The sequence below is a fragment of the Ananas comosus genome, unplaced genomic scaffold (genome assembly GCF_001540865.1).
Source record: "Ananas comosus cultivar F153 unplaced genomic scaffold, ASM154086v1, whole genome shotgun sequence".
NCBI classification, from domain to species: Eukaryota; Viridiplantae; Streptophyta; class Magnoliopsida; order Poales; family Bromeliaceae; genus Ananas; species Ananas comosus.
This window is the reverse complement of record NW_017893512.1, coordinates 1-17,459: the sequence shown is the minus strand read 5'-3', so window position 1 is coordinate 17,459 and position 17,459 is coordinate 1. Positions and strand designations below refer to the sequence as shown.

At 39.9% G+C, this 17,459-nt stretch overlaps 5 protein-coding genes and 1 long non-coding RNA gene across 10 annotated transcripts; 3 read left to right on the top strand and 3 right to left on the bottom strand.

Annotated features, from left to right (window-relative positions):
- Positions 1 to 11: 11 nt before the first annotated feature.
- Positions 12 to 1,810, top strand: LOC109706208 (succinate dehydrogenase subunit 7, mitochondrial-like). Its single transcript, XM_020227010.1, has 4 exons — positions 12 to 153; positions 253 to 330; positions 697 to 799; positions 1,578 to 1,810. Exons 1-4 carry the CDS (start codon positions 109 to 111, stop codon positions 1,619 to 1,621), a joined length of 270 nt encoding a protein of 89 aa, XP_020082599.1. The 5' UTR covers positions 12 to 108; the 3' UTR covers positions 1,622 to 1,810.
- Positions 1,811 to 2,613: 803 nt separating this feature from the next.
- LOC109706203 (DNA polymerase lambda-like) lies at positions 2,614 to 9,341 on the top strand. Of its 5 annotated transcripts, XM_020227004.1 has the most exons (15): positions 2,614 to 2,753; positions 2,866 to 3,003; positions 3,119 to 3,475; positions 4,277 to 4,376; positions 4,466 to 4,596; positions 4,814 to 4,876; positions 5,358 to 5,537; positions 5,629 to 5,682; positions 6,704 to 6,792; positions 7,198 to 7,288; positions 7,774 to 7,854; positions 8,136 to 8,203; positions 8,769 to 8,853; positions 8,949 to 9,049; positions 9,262 to 9,341. In XM_020227004.1, exons 1-14 carry the CDS (start codon positions 2,631 to 2,633, stop codon positions 9,045 to 9,047), a joined length of 1,659 nt encoding a protein of 552 aa, XP_020082593.1. In that variant the 5' UTR covers positions 2,614 to 2,630; the 3' UTR covers positions 9,048 to 9,049; positions 9,262 to 9,341. The 5 variants fall into 5 exon arrangements, 3 of the variants coding, with proteins under 3 accessions (XP_020082593.1, XP_020082592.1, XP_020082594.1); XR_002215113.1 differs by lacking the exon at positions 9,262 to 9,341 and having other exon boundaries at positions 7,781 to 7,854; positions 8,949 to 8,974; XM_020227003.1 differs by lacking the exon at positions 9,262 to 9,341 and having other exon boundaries at positions 8,949 to 9,228.
- On the bottom strand, positions 3,508 to 4,524 carry LOC109706206. The gene is made up of 3 exons (XR_002215115.1): positions 4,406 to 4,524; positions 4,188 to 4,324; positions 3,508 to 4,059 (listed from the first exon to the last, which is right to left on the bottom strand). It is a non-coding gene; the product is annotated as an uncharacterized LOC109706206 (long non-coding RNA).
- A 260-nt stretch (positions 9,342 to 9,601) lies between the features above and the next one.
- Positions 9,602 to 10,282, bottom strand: LOC109706213. The gene has a single exon (XM_020227019.1). The coding sequence runs from the start codon at positions 10,280 to 10,282 to the stop codon at positions 9,602 to 9,604; it is 681 nt and encodes a 226-aa protein (XP_020082608.1).
- Positions 10,283 to 10,950: 668 nt separating this feature from the next.
- LOC109706205 (protein PLASTID REDOX INSENSITIVE 2-like) lies at positions 10,951 to 12,589 on the top strand. The gene is made up of 3 exons (XM_020227008.1): positions 10,951 to 11,501; positions 11,707 to 11,805; positions 12,184 to 12,589. The coding sequence occupies exons 1-3, from the start codon at positions 11,121 to 11,123 to the stop codon at positions 12,373 to 12,375; spliced, it is 672 nt and encodes a 223-aa protein (XP_020082597.1). The 5' UTR covers positions 10,951 to 11,120; the 3' UTR covers positions 12,376 to 12,589.
- Positions 12,590 to 12,708: 119 nt separating this feature from the next.
- LOC109706204 (uncharacterized protein YuxK-like) lies at positions 12,709 to 15,329 on the bottom strand. The gene is made up of 4 exons (XM_020227007.1): positions 14,950 to 15,329; positions 13,670 to 13,837; positions 13,059 to 13,274; positions 12,709 to 12,974 (listed from the first exon to the last, which is right to left on the bottom strand). The coding sequence occupies exons 1-4, from the start codon at positions 15,254 to 15,256 to the stop codon at positions 12,940 to 12,942; spliced, it is 726 nt and encodes a 241-aa protein (XP_020082596.1). The 5' UTR covers positions 15,257 to 15,329; the 3' UTR covers positions 12,709 to 12,939.
- Positions 15,330 to 17,459: the final 2,130 nt, after the last annotated feature.

Here is a 17,459-nt window from a genome sequence, read left to right as displayed (position 1 = left end):
TCGCTGTGCGAGCGCCCGCAGGATTTTCAACCTACGCCCAAAACTCGCATTGCTCTCTTTCGCCCGCGCGATCGTTTCCATTTTCTCGAGTCGTCTTCTTCTTCCTCCATGGCCTCCAACCTCTTCTCCTCCCTACGTCGCCCTCGCTCGCAGGTCGATCCCTCTCTCTTCACCTTCTCAAAACCCTAATTAGGTTTCTCTTTGATCGATCTCTCCGATCTCTGATCCCTCTGCTTCTTCGTCTCTCCGCAGGTGGCGCCTCCACCGCCGTCGCTCCCTCACTTCCCGCGCCGTGGTTATCATGTCGAGCTCGGAGCTCGTGAGAAGGCGGTGAGCGATCCACTCTTCTCCCAGTTCCCTTTTTCTTTTATTTTATTTTTTTCGCAAATTTGTTGTGAATTAGGGTTTCTATCTTCTGATATTCGAGCTTTATGGATCGAGATTTAGGGAGAGATTTGGGTTCTTTTATTGGATAAGAAGGGAATTGTTATTCTTTTCTTGCCTAAACTAATAGAAAGCTGAGATCTTGTTGACACTTCTTGAATTTTTTTTTTTTTTTTTTTTTTTTTTTTTTTTTTTGAGTGGTGGACATTTCTTGTCATCTTAAACAGATAACTTTTTGAGGTAAAATGATAAAAGGTTTTTTTTTTTTTTTTTTTTTGGTTAATCATGCTTTGCAATGCATTGTAATCACAGCTATTGGAAGAGGATCCTGCACTGAAGAAGTTCAAATCATACAAGAGTAGTGTCAAGCAGGTGTCAAAAATCGGAAATGCCCTTACAATGCTTGTAATTGCTGGTATGATTTATTATCACAAAGTACTTCAATTTTTTTCCCCCTTTTATGTTATTTGTTATACTTCTACTCAAAAATGATGTTACTATTATGTTATGGTAGCTGAATGTTGTTTTACTTGCTTAATTTATTTAGTACTTACAGTAATAGGAACATGTTCATTTATATTGGCATGGAGTTATTTATTCAACACGGTATTTGTTTACATTGGCATGAAATGGTTCCTTTTTCGCTTGTAGTCGGCATCAAATATATTCTCTCTTCAGAACCAATGACTATCAATAATCTAAACGCAGATTGGTCGAACATCCCATAATGTTGTTTGAATGTGCTTGCATGTGCGCGCTGATTATACGTACTCACTTTTCTGGAGTAATCTATGGTGCACCCGCTAGTAGTTTGGTTTTTCGTATGTTTCTACTGTGAACATCCCTTGGGCGCCATTTTTTGGCTTGTCTAGTCCTGATTCCTTAATGTTGCTTGCACAGTCAAAAGATAATTAGAACAGGGAACTTTCACTGAATATGATCGTAGGGGTTTCTTTTTCTTTCTTTTGTAGTTTGAAACTTGTGATTTGTGATTTGCTACATACTTGGAGAAATGTGCAAATATGAAAATATGAATAAGGAATTAGAACGTCGAATGGTGCTGGAGGAGATGAAAAGCTATTATCCGTTTTATCTGCTGTGTTTTGTTCCTTTACTTTCACCCCTGAAAGCTTGTGCAGCTTCTTAGAAACAAACTCATTTTGATTTTATTTTTCTCTTTTCTACTTTTTCAGCTTGCACTTATGAGATTTTTGCAGTGGCAACAACAAAGAACTAAAGGAGGCAGTGCTGTTGTAACTAGTTTGCATAATAAAAGAACAAGTCTCTGTGCATTTTATGTGCTCCCGCTCCATTGCTATTCAAGTTCAAGACTCCTCTGGTTTTGATGTATAATAAATCTGTTACATGGGTCTATTCGGATATGTTATTTTGGATTCAACTGCTCAAGTTTCCTTTTTATCTTTGATATTACAATGGCGCACGCTTTCTCAAAATTACAGTTTCTTATGTGATTTACCTCAAAATTTTGATTTTTCACATTATTACATATTAAATTTTCTGCTGCATTTCGTCATTTCTGGTCTACGAAGTTGCCAGTGATGGCGGTGGGTTTTGTTGCCCTTTCGCAGTTTGCTCTCTGCTGCATTGTTGAGTCTGAAAATTTTGGAGTATCTGTTAAATGCAGTCTGAAACCTTATATCTATCTAATCGCCTGTATGTACTGCCGTCCAACTGCAGCTGTTCCGACGATAGAAGATGCTTACTAAATCCATCTGATTTTGCTCTCGTATTTTTATGTGTCGTTCTTCTAGCCAAAGTATCCAGCTTACCCTGTTTTTCCAACATTAATCTCTTAATTTTTGAACTGATTGATACTTTTGGCGAAGGATGAAAAACTTTGCGCATGTTAAAACAGAACGAGAATGGTATAATACTACGATCTTTCGAGAATCAAGATCGTTGGAGAGAGGATGAGGGCCGGACTGTCAGACAGATATGTTTCAGAAAATTTCCAAAATACGGGCCCAAAATCAGTCGGCCGATTTGTATCTCTCTTCATGGGCCTGGTCTGGCCCAGGACGGGTTGGCTCCCTTCGAAGAAGAAAGAAAACGTTAAAAAAAAAAAAGAAAAGAAAAAAAGAGAGAACCTTTCTCCACCCAGAAAAGACTCCGAGCAGTGGTGGGCTCGGAACTAACCGGAAGGGTCGGTTTCGTGCCAAGAACCAGTTGCTGACTGCTGAGCCCCAAAAAAAGAAAAAGAGGGAAAAAAAGAAGAAGAAGAGGAGATGGCGCCGAAGAAGAAGAAGAAGAAGCAGCGAGAGCGGCCTCCCTCCCCGGACCCGAGCGGCATCTTCCACGGCATGGTCGTCTTCCTCGTCGCAAGGGGCGTCCAATCTCGACGGCTCCAGGTAATAGCAATAAATAAATAAATAACACCCTTTCGAGTTCCACCAAACGTAGTTGATCCAACAGGGTTGGTTTCTGTTCCCTTTTTTTTGTTCCCCTTAATTTCGAGCGTAGGTGTGGAAGCAGAAGCTGATCCAGATGGGAGCTTCCATCGAGGAAACTCTGTCGAAGAGGGTCACGCATGTCTTCGCCATGAGCTCCCATTTCCTTCTCCAACAAGTGGGCCGCGAGCAGCTCAATCGCTTCAGAGGGGTGATTATGAACCTATCACTGATGCTCCGTGAACATGAAATAAGAGGAGGTTTGGCTCCTTGGAATCAATCATTCTAAATAAATAAATAAATAACACTGGTACCAAATGCTGCAGAGTTTACTTCCCTATCAGTGGCTGGAGAATTGTCTGAGATCAGGCGAGAAGGTGCCTGAATATCCATACACTCTCAGGTTAGACGAGGCCGACAAGTCTGGCGAAGAACCGAATGAATCAGCCGAGGCTAGAGATGGTGATGATGATGCATCCCCGCATATCAAGAAAATTAAAAAATCATCAGCGGATTCCGTAGAAAATCGTCAGGGTGAATCTCGCGCAGCAGGTCACCGAGATGCATGCAAGCATGTAGACGAGCAGGCGACGATCGAGAAAGGACCTAGTCGCCTCGGCAGCAGAAGTAGCTCTGAAGCTGCCAACTCTAGCATCAGTTCTCCTGTCGGGTCGGATGCTGAGGTGTGGTGTTCATGAAGTCCTTTTCTGTTCGCTTGTAATACCATCGACGCTTTAGTTCCAATTACTGGCAAAGTGTTTTGTGGATTTAATAGCCATTTTACTTTTATCGTTCTATTTTTTGCCTTCATCTTTGTTGACGTCGGCTGTTATTGTTTATGTGCCGACGACTATCATGTTAGCTTAATTTTACCATGCTTTGCCCTGGCAATTGGTCATGGATAGGATAAAATGAGCAGCGGGCGTACAAAATTTAGTACCATTACTAGCAAATAATGATGGGGCAACAGTTTGTTTGGCCCCTATACGCCTTACGCTTTGTAGGGAACTTCCCTTTTCTCTTGTTCAATATAGGTACAGGACACCGTTACAAAAATAAGCAGGAGGAGAAATAGCTTCTTGAGAAAAAATAAAAATGTTTTGATTAATTTCTAGACATATTATGTGATGAATACCGATGCTCCATAGTCACAATAATTGCTGATTCTTAGCTACTGTAACTGATACATCCAGCTTCTGTTATTTCTGTTGGCTACTAATCTTGCTAGCAATAAAGCGAATCTGCTTCGTTTTTCCTTTTATTTTTTCTGCATTATATTCAGTTGGTAGAAAAAAGCAATTATTTTCTTGAAAAAACTCGATTTGGTCATTTTCAAGCTTTCAATAGATGCATGCGTTACTTGTCAGGGCAAAAAAGAAAAAAGATTGCATTCACCTGTTTCTTTGTCGTTTTTTAGCAAGGCGGATGCTTTTCCTTGCACAACTAATGTTCTTCTTTTCTTCTTTATGAATTAATGTCATCAGACAGGTCTTTCAGAGCACCCCACGTCCTCGCTGTACAGTCCACCAGATCTAAACAAGAATATCACTGAAATATTTGGGAAACTCATCAACATATACAGAGGTATTGAAGCTGGCTGTCCTTGATCTTACCAAACTTCGGGAATCAACTCTCTTTCTAACATTTTTTTTTTGTTTTTTGTCCCCCCAAAGCCTTAGGAGATGACAGAAGGTCATTCAGCTATTACAAAGCTATCCCGGTCATTGAGAAGCTACCCTTCAAAATTGGAAGTGTTGATCAAGTCAAGCATTTACCTGCAATTGGGAAATCTTTGCAGGATCATGTAAGTTAATAGCTTTCGCTACATCTTGCTTTGTGCCTTTTATATTTTGATATATCATATAGTCTCTCGTCTTAGCAATATTTACCGGCTTTTTGCTCATGTTCATTTTATAATATAGCGCGTGTTGGTGTAAGTAGAATAAACTTTTTTTTTTGTTAATTTTGTAATAAATACCATCTCCTAAAATTATGAGGGGTAAGAAAATGCTATTGTGCAGATTCATGAAATTGTGACCACGGGGAAGTTATCTAAATTGGAGCACTTTGAGAATGATGAAAAGGTAAGGCAATTTTATACTAATACGTGATCAATGTGTGATGTTTATCACTATTGATAGGTATTGCATAAAACTTTATAGAGGTGTATTACTAGTGATGAGTGTTCGTATAAGCACATGGGGTTTTTAGTGTTCTCACATGTGAAAAAGTATTATGAGCACATATTATTACATCTCTGCTCTCTTTTTTTTTTAGAGAAAGGTAGCAAACTTAACTGGGGAATTGGTCCTCAGGTACCAACCATTAAGCTTTGAATTTGGGACCTCAGGTACCAACCATTAAGCTCTTTGCCACTTGCGCTAGGGATGGTTGATTACATCTCCACTCCATCACCCTAATTTTCTCCTAGTTTCTCTTTTTTATGAGTGCGAGTGCATATTAATGCGAGTGCATGTTATTACCTCTCGCATATAATATATTTGGGTCTAATTCAGTTACTGGCATTGATTAATTTTTTATCATCACTAATTTCGTTTTTTGAAGGTACGAACTGTTAGTCTATTTGGTGAAGTTTGGGGAATTGGTCCTGCAACTGCTCTAAAATTATATGAGAAAGGATATCGTACGCTTGATGATCTGAAAAATGAGGAGTCTCTGACAAATGCTCAGAGGATAGGACTACAATTCTTTGATGACATTAAGAAAAGGATTCCACGACATGAGGTGCAACTGTGTTATGTATTATCTCTATAGGTTGGATTTCTACTTTAGTGATGAAATCCCTGAATTTCTTTTGTTTTCCTCACTCATCTAGGTTAAAGATATGGAGATGATGTTACAAAAAGCTGCACAAGATATTCAACCTGGGGTGAGCATTATAAAAATTGTTTCCCGTTGGTTTCTGTAGAATTTCATCTTTTCTTATCATTAATTTTCTGGAGGAAAAACTTCAAAATATCCCTCAGCATGTTGCGTTGTTTTATTTTCTAGTGTGTGGTTCAAATTGTATCATTTTCCCACTCTGTGGTTCTCCTTTTTTCTGTGAAGACCTCTAGTTAAAATGCCATCTAATTGAGGACATGACAATCAAATTGCTCAGTAAAATTGCTATAAATAGGAATTTGTCATCGTAATGTTACTTATTCTTTTAAGTTATAGAGGTCTAATGAGTGTCGTTAACATTTCGTTGTGGAATCAGAATACAGGCATGTTAACTCAATTATAGCGAATAGCACGTTTCTACTTCACTATGAAATTCAAATAACTAACAGATAAAGATCCATACCTGCTCTATATAGCAACATTCTACTATCAGGTGATGAGTGAATGCCTATGCAGAGTTGTTGTATTTTGCTAATTATTAATCAGTACTAATCAGTACTAAGAGAAGCCGATCCTTTAATTTGACCTTAGGGGCATAAAGAGATCACAGCACAATTGAGAACATAGTCTCTATCGATTCCAAACAGATAAATACTCTTAGTTTGACGCTAGCATTGTAATGGCTAGCACATTATTATGTTGGGTTAATACTAGTGATAGTTAGGAGATGAGGAAGAACATCCACACTTGCAACAAGTTATAATGTTCAACCTAATAGCTCCCAAAGATAACAATATTAAAAAGGATAGTAAGCAGTGCAACAATATATTGTCGCCCTTGCATTGATGGAAGATATGGTCCTATAGATATGTGAAGGTCTCAGTGTATTCTTGCTGTGGTAGGAAGTTATTTTAGATTTCATTCTCTATTTATTTGATAAATATTTGCTCATTGTTACTGCGTAATTCAGTTCGATCTGACTGACATAATTCTTTTAGTCCTTTTGAAACTAAATGCTTGAATCTTTTGCTTATGCCTAATATTGGCGATCTATTGAGGTGTTGAAGATAATTGTTGTTTGTGGGGGATCTTATAGACGTGGCAAATCTTCTTGTGGAGACTTGGATATCGTTATCACTCATCCTGATGGGGAAAGGTAAACTGCCGAATGCATTAATAAATTTAATAATTGCCACTCAATTGATTCAGAAACATGGGCCATTGATTCAGAAACATGGGCCATTCATCTCTATGATATTCACTTTGTTTTCTCATGCTTCTCTTTTTTGATGCATTGTGTGTGTTTTGACATTTTAGTTCTGGGAAAGCAACATGCTCTAGTGTCAATTTTCTGCCAATCAATTTGTTTCCAGCAATGTATAACTTTCATATTTAATTAATATAAACACGAAAGTTATTTTTCCGTTGCTTGCTCTTCATGATATCATTTGTTATTTATCTCATTTAAATGTTTAAACCTTTTTATATAATCATTTTATCCTGCCTATTTATGTTGCCGACACATCACATACTTTTTTTTTTTCTTTTTTGTTTTGTCCAGCCACAAAGGCTTTTTACGTAGGTATATCCAATATTTGAAAGGCATCAACTTTCTGAGAGAGGATCTTGTAATTAGCATGCATAGCACTGATGTAAGTATTGGGATCATACATTCATTTTTGTTTCTTCTATACTCATTTCCCTTGACTTTCATGCAGTTAATACTAAAAGAGGAGAATAGCTATATTAGGTGAAGTTATTGATTTTGATATAAGTTGTGTAGTGAAATGCTTTCCTTTTTCTTGCTATTGTTGTAATCTCATAATAGAAAGGGAGGCAAAAAGAATCACAATTGTTAATTTAACATAATAAAACTAATTTCTCTGGAAACATTTGACGCAACTTATTTTTATTGTGAATCCAAAAGATTGAGAGAAATAAACATTGCTTCATCATATGGTAGGATTGTCCTTTCGCATTCAAATCCTGCTGATATTTCTAGCTCCTGACATGGAGTAATCCTGTTCTTCCTGGAGATGTTCTCCTTTTTAAATTTTTTTTTTTTTTATAACTGCTTTATGGTAGTTCCTCACATTTAAAGAAGTCATTTTGATAAATATTTAATGCGGCAATGTAGGGAACAGATTCTGGGGTTGACACATACTTTGGTCTTTGCACATATCCTGGTCAAGAGCTGCGACATCGCATTGACTTTAAGGTACAATAGTAAATCTGGGTTCTGCTGATGTTAGTCTATTACCCCCCCACCGCAACAACAACCCAACCCCACTACCTTGTTTTTTCCCTCTTCAATTGGTTTATGGGATTAGAATGTTTGAACAAGCTGATAGAACAGGTGCTAGTATTGCTGCGAACAGGTGTTAGTATTGCTGCGGACAGGTGCTAGTATTGCTGCAAGTCCTTATTTTATGTTGCTAGGTTCTGAGCATTCTCTGTGAATTGCTGATTAAAGTCTCGATATATATGTCACCCTGACAGGTATACCCGAGGAACAGATATGCATTTGGGCTAATTGCATGGACCGGAAACGATGTGTTAAACAGGAGGTATAGGCTTTCTCAGTAAATTTCATTTTCTTATACTTTTTAATTGTATATTTTTTGGGCACTATCTGGTGATGGATCACATATCAGGTTTGTAGTTGTCAAATTAACTTAACGATAAAATATAAGGTGTTTGACCTGGTATAGTTTCTTAATACTAGAGGATCAAACATCCTTTATGGTTGGTGATCCAACGTCAAGAGATAAGTTGAATTAGATTTTAGAGTATCTTTCTACCTCAGAGATGTATTCTTGCTTGTGCTTTTAGTGGCTTGTATCCTAGATAGCAATGACCATTGATTATACTCTCCAATGGGGGTGAAAAAAGGAAATGAAAAGAATCCGACTACGGCAGTGGCTCCCTGCTTGTGTTCCGTTAAGAATGTGTTCATCGCTTGCACTTTCAATTTGATTATGACTTGCATGTGAGAGTTATATTCGCAGGAAACTGCGGAGGTATTAATGTGTTATGCGTCTTCTTTTGCCACTATATCCAATGGTATATATATATATATATTCTAAATTGTGAAAAAGCATAAATTTGATCAATAAACTGTGCGATATGTAGATTGAGATTATTAGCCGAGTCCAAAGGGTATAGACTCGACGACACGGGGCTTTATCTGGCAACTCAGGGCTCAGCTGGCAAGCGAGTACGACTACTACCATTACAAGCAAATTTCCTACCTTTCCGGTTTTGGCTTCTCTTTTCTGTAACTATCTGAGATTTTCCATTTCGATGATGTAGGGGACAAAAGCAGGCACGATGGTGAGTTGCGATACGGAGAAAGACGTGTTCGACATACTTGGATTTCCCTGGCTGGAACCGCATGAGAGGAACCTGTGATGGTAATCTTGGCCTTCTGTTGTACATAATGTGAAGTTCTAATGGCGTAACATAATCCTTTTTTGAGTTGCACTATGTTTTGATAAGCAATCCTCCCGACGCTAACTGCAGTTACCTCTCGACTTTTTGATAAAAGAAGTTGATCAAGTGATCTAATGAACAACACATTTTGTTAGTCCTATTCTGACTCTCAAACTTTTTGTTGTTGCACTAGTGAATGTTCCATCTTTCCTACTGTTGGGCATCAGAGGAGCGGGCTGATACTGCAAAAAGATCTCGATTGAGTAGTTACATTTGCTGCAACAATATAGGGAACTGGTTTCATGATTTGCAGCAAGAATACACTATCGGGAGAACAAAAGCAAAACTAGAAGGAAAGAGAAATATGAGTAAACTAGTAGTAATATCTTCTCCGATCAAACAAGCATTCACAAAATCAAAGTTCCCTTCTGTAGCGCTAATCTAATCTAATCCAAAAGGCTTTATTATAAGCTCCAACCCTACGAACCGAACAACTAATTTGGCCCATTCAAAAGCTTCTCTGAACAGCTTTTTTACCTCGCACAATTCCTGGCCATGTGCCCTAGCCCTCCGCAGTTGTAGCATCGTACCGTTTTCGCCACAATACTCGCTGCTGCTTCCTCTTCCTCTTCTGTATCCTCTCGCTGCTCCCTCCACTTGTTGTAGGACTCCACCAGTCGAACGATCCTCCACACCTCGTCCATGGTCTCCTCCTTCCTAAACATCCAGTACTCGGGGTAGAGCGGCGCCACCTTCGAGCTCGCCTCGATGTACACGTACGGGTCGGAGAGGTCGTAGCCCGAGGCCGCGGCCACGGCCTCGAACTCGGCGAGCTGCTCCGGGATCGGCGCGTCGGGGGAGAACTCGAACTCGGCGAGCGCTCGGGCGGAGCGGTGCTTGGGGGGGAGCGCCTCGTACGCGTTGCGGAGGCCGACCCAGAGGGCCCGCGCGGTGCGGCGGTGGACGTGGAGGGCGAAGACGCGGTCGGAGAGCGTGTGGAGGATGTGGCCGCGGCAGAGCGCGTCGTCGCGCTCCCACTGCGCGGCGGCGGCGGCATCGGCATCGGCGTCGGCGTCGCCCGAGGTCGCGTCGGAGAGGAGGACGTGGGCGAGGCCGAGGGTGAGGAGGCGGAGGAGGATCGACTCCTTCCATCGGCTGTAGCCCGCGGCGCCATCCAAGGGTTTAATCGGAAGCAGCTGCGAGGGAGGTCCCATGGCTTGCAAAAGCGCTTCTGGAAGAAACGGAATGGAGCACCCTCTTTGCTCCTTTTATAGTACCCGTATTTAGTTCCACGTTTTCCGGTGTAGCGCTTGCGTACGGGTAAAAAGTTGTACAGAAATCTATAGGCCATTCTAAAATTCACCTCTCAACTCTTAATTAATGCTTTTTTGGTTTTTTATTTCTCTAAATCAAGGATGTTAATTAGTTAAATTAAAAGGTTTATTGACAATTTTAGTAGATTTAATCATTTCATATTTTCAGCTAACAAAATTACTATATTTGATGAATATTTAATTTAACCAACTCGAATGATCTACAGTAGGCGGGTCGCGGTACAATTTTATCTGCATTAGTACAACCATGAAATCTGCAGGGTGCAGTGCCACTGGTCCTACAGGGGTATTTGTCTTTTCCTTTTCGAGGTGTATTATGTGGCCTGTAAGCTCTGGGCCGACCCAGGCCCATTCATTTTCTTTTCTTGTGTAATTCGAAATATCCACGGGAAGTACCCACCACCACCGCCCTGTACCGCGAGGAAGTCTACTGTATTTACACTTGCACCTAGGGATGCAAGCGGAGCGGATTTAAAGGCAGGAATCCCACCTCACCTCCGGTCCTAACTACCAAAATCACACCTCACCTCCCGCCCCGAATACGAAACGGGTTAAAGAGATATATTTCATAATCCGCCCTGCCTCATAATTCATCTCAACTCAATTGAAAACGTCAATTTAGCTAGATTTCTTCCTATTCCACACTCCACAGAGAAATAATATATGGGATGAGACTTGAGTTGAGCTCGACTCAGAACTCAGAGGAAGCGCTGCAGAGATGGTGGCGACAGGGTTAGGGGGAGCCGCAGCGTTATCCCCTCTTCTGCTTCTCCCTACTTGTAGCTCCAACAAATGCCCACCATCTCTGCTACCACCCTCTTCTCCTCTGCTCTCTCGTAGTCCCCCCCTCCTCCACGGCCGCTCTTCTCTCTCTTCGTCTTCGTCTTCGTCTTCGTCTTCATCTTTCCAAGCATGTTGTCTTCGGTCTCCCTATCCCTCCTCTTCCTCCACCCTTTCAAGAACAACCCATCATCGCTTCTTTCCTCTCCAACTTCCACTTCCCATCTCCTCCCCCACTTCCCACTCGACCCATCCCCATCTCCTCTGTAGGGCCACTGAGTACAAATTTCCCGACCCAATCCCCGAATTCGCTGACGCTGTAAGCTCCCCCCCCTTCCCCTATCGTTGCTGTTTTCTCCTTATCACATCTTCATGGTTTAACAAAAAAAAAAAATTAAAAAAAATAAAAAAACTTTCTTGAGAATTTTCCGTTTTCAAAGGACTAATAAAATTTGAATACGAAGGAGATCGCTTCTTGTGTACACCTTAAAGTTGATTTTGTTCGTAAACATATTTGGATCCAGGAGACCGACAAGTTTAGGACTCATATGCTTGCGAGGCTGACCGAGAAGAATCAGTATTTCGGCGATTTTGTTGAGGAAATCGTCGACATCTGCACCGAGGTTAGATTTTTTTTTTTTTTTTTGTTTCCTTTCTAATTCCTTTATTAGTTAATGTTATCCTTTATTAGGTAATGTTTAGTATAATAATTTGCTCGTCGGTGTCCAAATAATTGCGTGTTGGGCTAGTACAAATTGTTTGAACAGGTGAGGAGCAGTCAAAAAATTGTTTAATCAAAGGCATTATTAGGTTCCTCCATATGACCTTAATGTCTTTAAAATCCTTAACTACATCATCAAAACACCCAAGGAATTAGGTTTCTCGGTTAGACCTATAACCTCTACTTATTCAAGCACATCAATAAATTGTTTTGCATAATCATTTTTGTGCACCAGCACGCGTATTCAGTTTCTAACTAATGTGCTTCTTTTTGTTGGCAGATCCTAAGTAATTTCCTACACGCAGAATACGGTGGGCCTGGGACACTCTTGGTTATACCTTTCATCGACATGGCCGACACTATCAGAGAGAAGGGGCTTCCGGGGGCGCCTCAAGCCGCTCGGGCGGCAGTCTGGTGGGCCGAAAAGCACATCGACAAGGATTGGAAGGAATGGACTGGAGATAGGGACTGAAGACTGAAAATCTTTCTTGCAAACAGGCGTAACGCCTATTAGATCAATGTTGAGACGGATGATCTTTGCCTTCGCGGCTGTAACTGAACTACAAACAGTGATAGGCTATTGAGAGTATTATCAGTTGGTTATGTCAGTTTATTACTGAACAGTGATAAGCAGGCAAAATGTAGGAAGTTTTTCTTTTGTTGTTATAGCAATGAAACTTTTATTATCCTCTTTGTTGCTTTGTTTGCGGATTTGCTCAAGTTCATTTGCTTCAACTTTTCAATCAGATGATCAGACATGCGAACAGAATACAATAACAAAAGAACCTAAACTAAACATAATAAATCAGAAAGGGGAAACTTTTGTAGGATGATATAAAAGAACCAAATTGCTGTCTATACATGTATTTAGGAAAATTATTTCTGGCAATTTACTGAAGGGGTTCTGCGAGTCACCAGTAGAAACTAAAGAACTTTTTCCTGTTAAGCATAATTTCAGAAGAAGAGGCTATCGGATCATACCTCTTATAGCAGCAATACTCATTTAGGAATGAACAAAGTCTGAGACTGAATGAGACTAAAGGAATCGGCCTATGCCGTCATTGCCGCCGCCTAGCAATTCACATCGATCCGTCAAACACTCAAGCAGTTCCTTATCTTGCATGACGATATGAGATCAAAAGAATCGGTTAATACCTTCATCCCCATCACCCAGCATCTCATCCCGATCTATAAAACGCTCGAGCAAATCCGTATCTTTCATGACAATGCATTTATCCTCTTTGCCGAACCACTCATATCGATGCTTTGCGACATAGTCGTAGACTGCATCCCTCAATGGAGCAGGGATGATCATCAGAGAGCTCAATGCGGAGTAAGGAAATGGCAAGTACGACGCAACCTTTAGTGCAGCTGTATCAGATCAATACAAAAGCTATGTGTTAGTTGTGGAAAAGAAACACTACATGCACCAACTAAAATGCTAATAAGTTCACATATATGACCAGGAATGAAGAATCTTTGAATCCAGAAATGCATGTGAGAACTTTGAGCAGATATATTTGAGGAAGTGTCAATATAGTACAATGGCCGAATTTCAAATAGCAGACAATGATCTTGTTTTTTTTTTTTTTTTTTTTCCCTTGAAACCAACAGGCCCAAATGTAAAAATGAAAACAAGGATTGTATAAAAAGGAAAATGTCAAATTTTATCAACCAATACTCTTCCAGAAGGTAAATAATTAAGAGATCAAGCAATATGTGTGATAACAGTTCGGTTATTTTAAAGATAAGGTATGAATGTTAACCTGCGGAACCCTCATAGTATGCTTCAGGTCCTTCAATGAACAAAAAGCGTCGTAGTACATCTTCTCTATCAACACCACACAGCCTTAGGTATGGCTCAGCAGCCTTAGACTGGAGACAGCAAAACCTGATCTTTTCATACTTGTCAGCCTTAATCACCCACCTTACCCCTGCAGTGTAGAAACTCGTGATCGCTAGATTTATGCATTACAAATCAGCATGTTGATTAAGAGACTAAATTAAGTATTCAAAAGAAAGGGGAAATTCTAAAATTAACATAACAAAGTACTAAAATGTCTTAAATCCAAAAAAAAAAGAGGATGGTGAGTGGTTTCCGTACATCCAGCAAAACACTCTTATAACAACATGCATCACAGAGCGGCTCTAACTATTTATATATTATATTGCTTTGAGATAAAAGGTGTACAGTAATCCTAATATCAGGGACTGCTATCATCATTAAGGAGATAAAATGCCATAAGTAATTTCTCAATACCTGAAATGAGCATTTGCAAACTTAATATAGTTTTAAGTACAATAACAAAACAATTGCAACAGAGAGTAAGAACCACAAGAACCACAACTACATTGCCATCTTGATATTGAAGCCAGACACCAAATGGGTACTTTAATATCAAAATGGTTATCTAAAGGTTAATCAACCTCTCATTTCAGCCAAAATCAACTGTCATTGATCGATATTTATACAAGTCCAATAGATTAGCACAAATTAAGCCTTGACGATAAACCCTATAGAAAATCAAATTCCAAACTTGAATCACATTATTGATCAAAGAAAAATTATAGAATCATTGGCTTCAAAATAATAGGTGAAGAATACACAGCGCACTAGAAATATTAATAGTACATACTCGAGGTATTGTTCATTTATCATTGTAGCAGGATTACTGAGTGTAAAAGCTTCATATAATAAAAAATGCCTGATAATCAAAATTCCAGTGTCTAATAATCGATACTAGAATATGTTTTACCTTCTATTGTTGTTCTTTTATGGAAAATGTAACAGGTTAAATAGACATAAGCCATAAGAATCGTCACGTTTAGGACAGAGATTGATTCATTAAGCAGAATTGGGATCAAATCAGATTCCCGGTCATAAGAAAGGCATCATAATCTGAGGATAGGTTGTTCAAATAAATCACTAAGGAACCCTAACAAGGGTTTAATCGATCAAAACCCTAATATAAGCATCATCAAACACACACAAAAAGAAAACCATAGTAAGAGAGATCCGCGAAGACGATTCGAATCGAAGCGAAACCTCGGTGGCAGAGGTGGCATACGCCGTCGTAGATGACGACGCGCGGCTGGAGGAGAGTGGGCATGGTGGCCGCGCTCGAGGGGGGAGGCGGAGGAGGAAGGGGCTCGACGAAGACGAAGTCGCCTCCGCCCACATCGGGAGTCGCCGCGGATCTCGAGGCACGAGCGGCGAAAGCCAGATGCGGCGCGAAGCGAGAGAAGGACGACGACGCTCCTCTACCCACCGTCGCCGCCGCCGACGACGACGACGCCGAGGCGGCGGCGGCGGCGGCGGCGAGGAGGCGACGAAGAAGAGTCCCGCGCATCATCTACCTGGGTATAGCTCTCCGATCATGGCGCGGAGGAGAGGAACGAGTCGAATGAGATGAGTCGAACGAGTCGAAGCGGTTGCTGTTGCGGTTTGGCCCATCATGTTTGGGCCTTCATGGGCCTTCATAATTCGAATTTGCAATAACTAAAACATCATTTTTATATTTTTGAAAGGTGCTAAAAATTTAAAAAGGCTTATAATTTTTTTCCTGCTCTAATACTATTAAATTGCAGTGACGATTATTACAACTAAGGACCATATAGTAAAGCCCTGCTTCGATGGGCCCGTGGTTTTTCTTCAAATATAGCTATTGTTGTTACGAATAACTACTATCTTAGATGTGGAAGATTCAAATCTCAGCTCGTGCCATTTTTTTTTTTTTTAAAAAAAAAAATAGCATGCTACCCACTTTGTTTATTTCATTTAGAAATAAACTTAGCTAGAAATGTGAATAAACTAGAATTTGAACTTAGGTCTCAGGTACCAACCATCAAGCCTTTTTGTCACTTGCACTAGGGACGGTCCGTCTCGTGCCAATTGAATTAGGAGTTTTCTATCCCGAGCACATAATATATTATCTAAAAAAAAATTTATTAGTGTAAACGCTTTGTAACAATTCCTAACTCAAATTGAAGGATTGACCGACCGTTGAGAAAGGAGTCAGTAAAATAAATCTACATCCAACTACTATCAGAATCTTTTTTAAACCATTCGAAATTAATGGTAGAGAAAGAGTCACCATCTAACTCCTCAAATAAACTAAAAAATGGCGAAATAAAGAGAGTTTGATGTGGTAGATGGAACCCACCAAAAGCTTATTTCCTCTACTAGAGTTTTCTCCGCTCGTCGGAAAATTACCACACAATAATTTATGTTATTGGAAAGTTGAGAAAGAAGACGAAAGTTTGGCAGAGGGGCCAAAACAAAAAAGCTGTGACCGAATTTTGTGTTTTTTACATCAAGATTAGGCATAAGTGACAAAAATATTCCAAGGACCACTTTGATTTGTTTTGGCGTAAAATATTTGGTATCTTTGATGGACCAATGTGATTAAAGTTTTTTTTTTTTTTCCCTCTTTTTCCTTTTTTTTTTTTTTGGAATTTTGGGGCCTATGAGAGCCTGGTTCATATTTAAACATAGCTAGGGAATGGCCGCATTGACCAGGTCAGTGTCGTGTCGTGCCGCGTGCGTGCTCGCGTGCGCGGCCGGAAAATTATTGCATGCACCAGGTGTATACTCCAAAAGTAGAATTTAAGCTAAAATAATTAGTTTATTTGGGCAGCGTAAAAAGCCCCGTCATCTCCTAATTCGTATAAATTTATTGATTTTGTGATTTTTATTGTCTAAATTTTACTCTCAAAGCTAAATGTCTTAAAATAAAAAAGCAAACAAATAGACGTAATAAATGACCGGTAAATCTTTTTAGTATAGTAACATATATAACTTTTTGATTCATATCACTAAGCATTTCTCTCCCAAAAATAAGTTAATGCTCAAGTCGATCGTAAAATATCAATAATATAGAAAAATGTATTGCTCATCACATGCAACTATAAATGATAACTTCCAAAATATTATGGATTACATCTAAGACTTTATGCTAAATTTTTAAGTCTAAATAGTCGAGTTCTGGAGATTCCAATGCTCATGGCTCGACGCACGCAATAAGTTATAGTTGTGTCCACTGCACATCACATACAACAACAGTTGCAATACGAACCTAAAAACATGCCGAACTGTGGATGCGAACATGAAAACATACTAAATGGTGGATTAGACTGTCTCACCGATGACACAATCGTCGCGTAATTTTTTGTACCCTACTAGGACTTGGTCAAGAAAAGCAGGATGAGGAGATAAATGTGGTGCAAGGGATGGGTCCGGGTCGGGTCCATGCATTTAATATGAAGACCCAAACAACATGGTTCGATAAATGTGACCTGTCGGGAAATTTCAGACCCAACCACTCGGATTTCAATAGCGGACTCGCTTGCTGGCCAAATCTGGGTCAGGATCCATCTTGGAATGGATTGGATACGACCCGTGAGCGATGTACGAATGTGTTCGTATCGCATCAATTAATGGTGAATTTTATGGGCGGAGCAAATGGATATTATTGCACGGATTTTATTGGAGCGAGCAATGTACGTACCAGTGTGGACCTATGTAATCTGCAGGGGTTGAGAGATTAAAGTGGATAT

Bases quoted from the DNA above. Each gene is read 5' to 3' on its own strand.
- LOC109706205 (XM_020227008.1), top strand. From the start codon at position 11,121: ATGGTGGCGACAGGGTTAGGGGGAGCCGCAGCGTTATCCCCTCTTCTG. The intron at 11,502-11,706 runs GTAAGCTCCCCC...ATTTGGATCCAG, and splicing joins TCCCCGAATTCGCTGACGCT to GAGACCGACAAGTTTAGGAC. The intron at 11,806-12,183 runs GTTAGATTTTTT...TTTTGTTGGCAG, and splicing joins TCGTCGACATCTGCACCGAG to ATCCTAAGTAATTTCCTACA.
- LOC109706203 (XM_020227004.1), top strand. From the start codon at position 2,631: ATGGCGCCGAAGAAGAAGAAGAAGAAGCAGCGAGAGCGGCCTCCCTCC. The intron at 3,476-4,276 runs GTGTGGTGTTCA...TAATGTCATCAG, and splicing joins CTGTCGGGTCGGATGCTGAG to ACAGGTCTTTCAGAGCACCC. The intron at 7,855-8,135 runs GTACAATAGTAA...TCACCCTGACAG, and splicing joins GACATCGCATTGACTTTAAG to GTATACCCGAGGAACAGATA.
- LOC109706204 (XM_020227007.1), bottom strand. From the start codon at position 15,256: ATGATGCGCGGGACTCTTCTTCGTCGCCTCCTCGCCGCCGCCGCCGCC. The intron at 13,275-13,669 runs GTTAACATTCAT...GATCTGATACAG, and splicing joins ATACTATGAGGGTTCCGCAG to CTGCACTAAAGGTTGCGTCG. The intron at 12,975-13,058 runs GTATTAACCGAT...GTGAATTGCTAG, and splicing joins GCTGGGTGATGGGGATGAAG to GCGGCGGCAATGACGGCATA.
- LOC109706213 (XM_020227019.1), bottom strand. From the start codon at position 10,282: ATGGGACCTCCCTCGCAGCTGCTTCCGATTAAACCCTTGGATGGCGCC.
- LOC109706208 (XM_020227010.1), top strand. From the start codon at position 109: ATGGCCTCCAACCTCTTCTCCTCCCTACGTCGCCCTCGCTCGCAG. The intron at 331-696 runs GTGAGCGATCCA...TTGTAATCACAG, and splicing joins TCGGAGCTCGTGAGAAGGCG to CTATTGGAAGAGGATCCTGC. The intron at 800-1,577 runs GTATGATTTATT...CTACTTTTTCAG, and splicing joins TACAATGCTTGTAATTGCTG to CTTGCACTTATGAGATTTTT.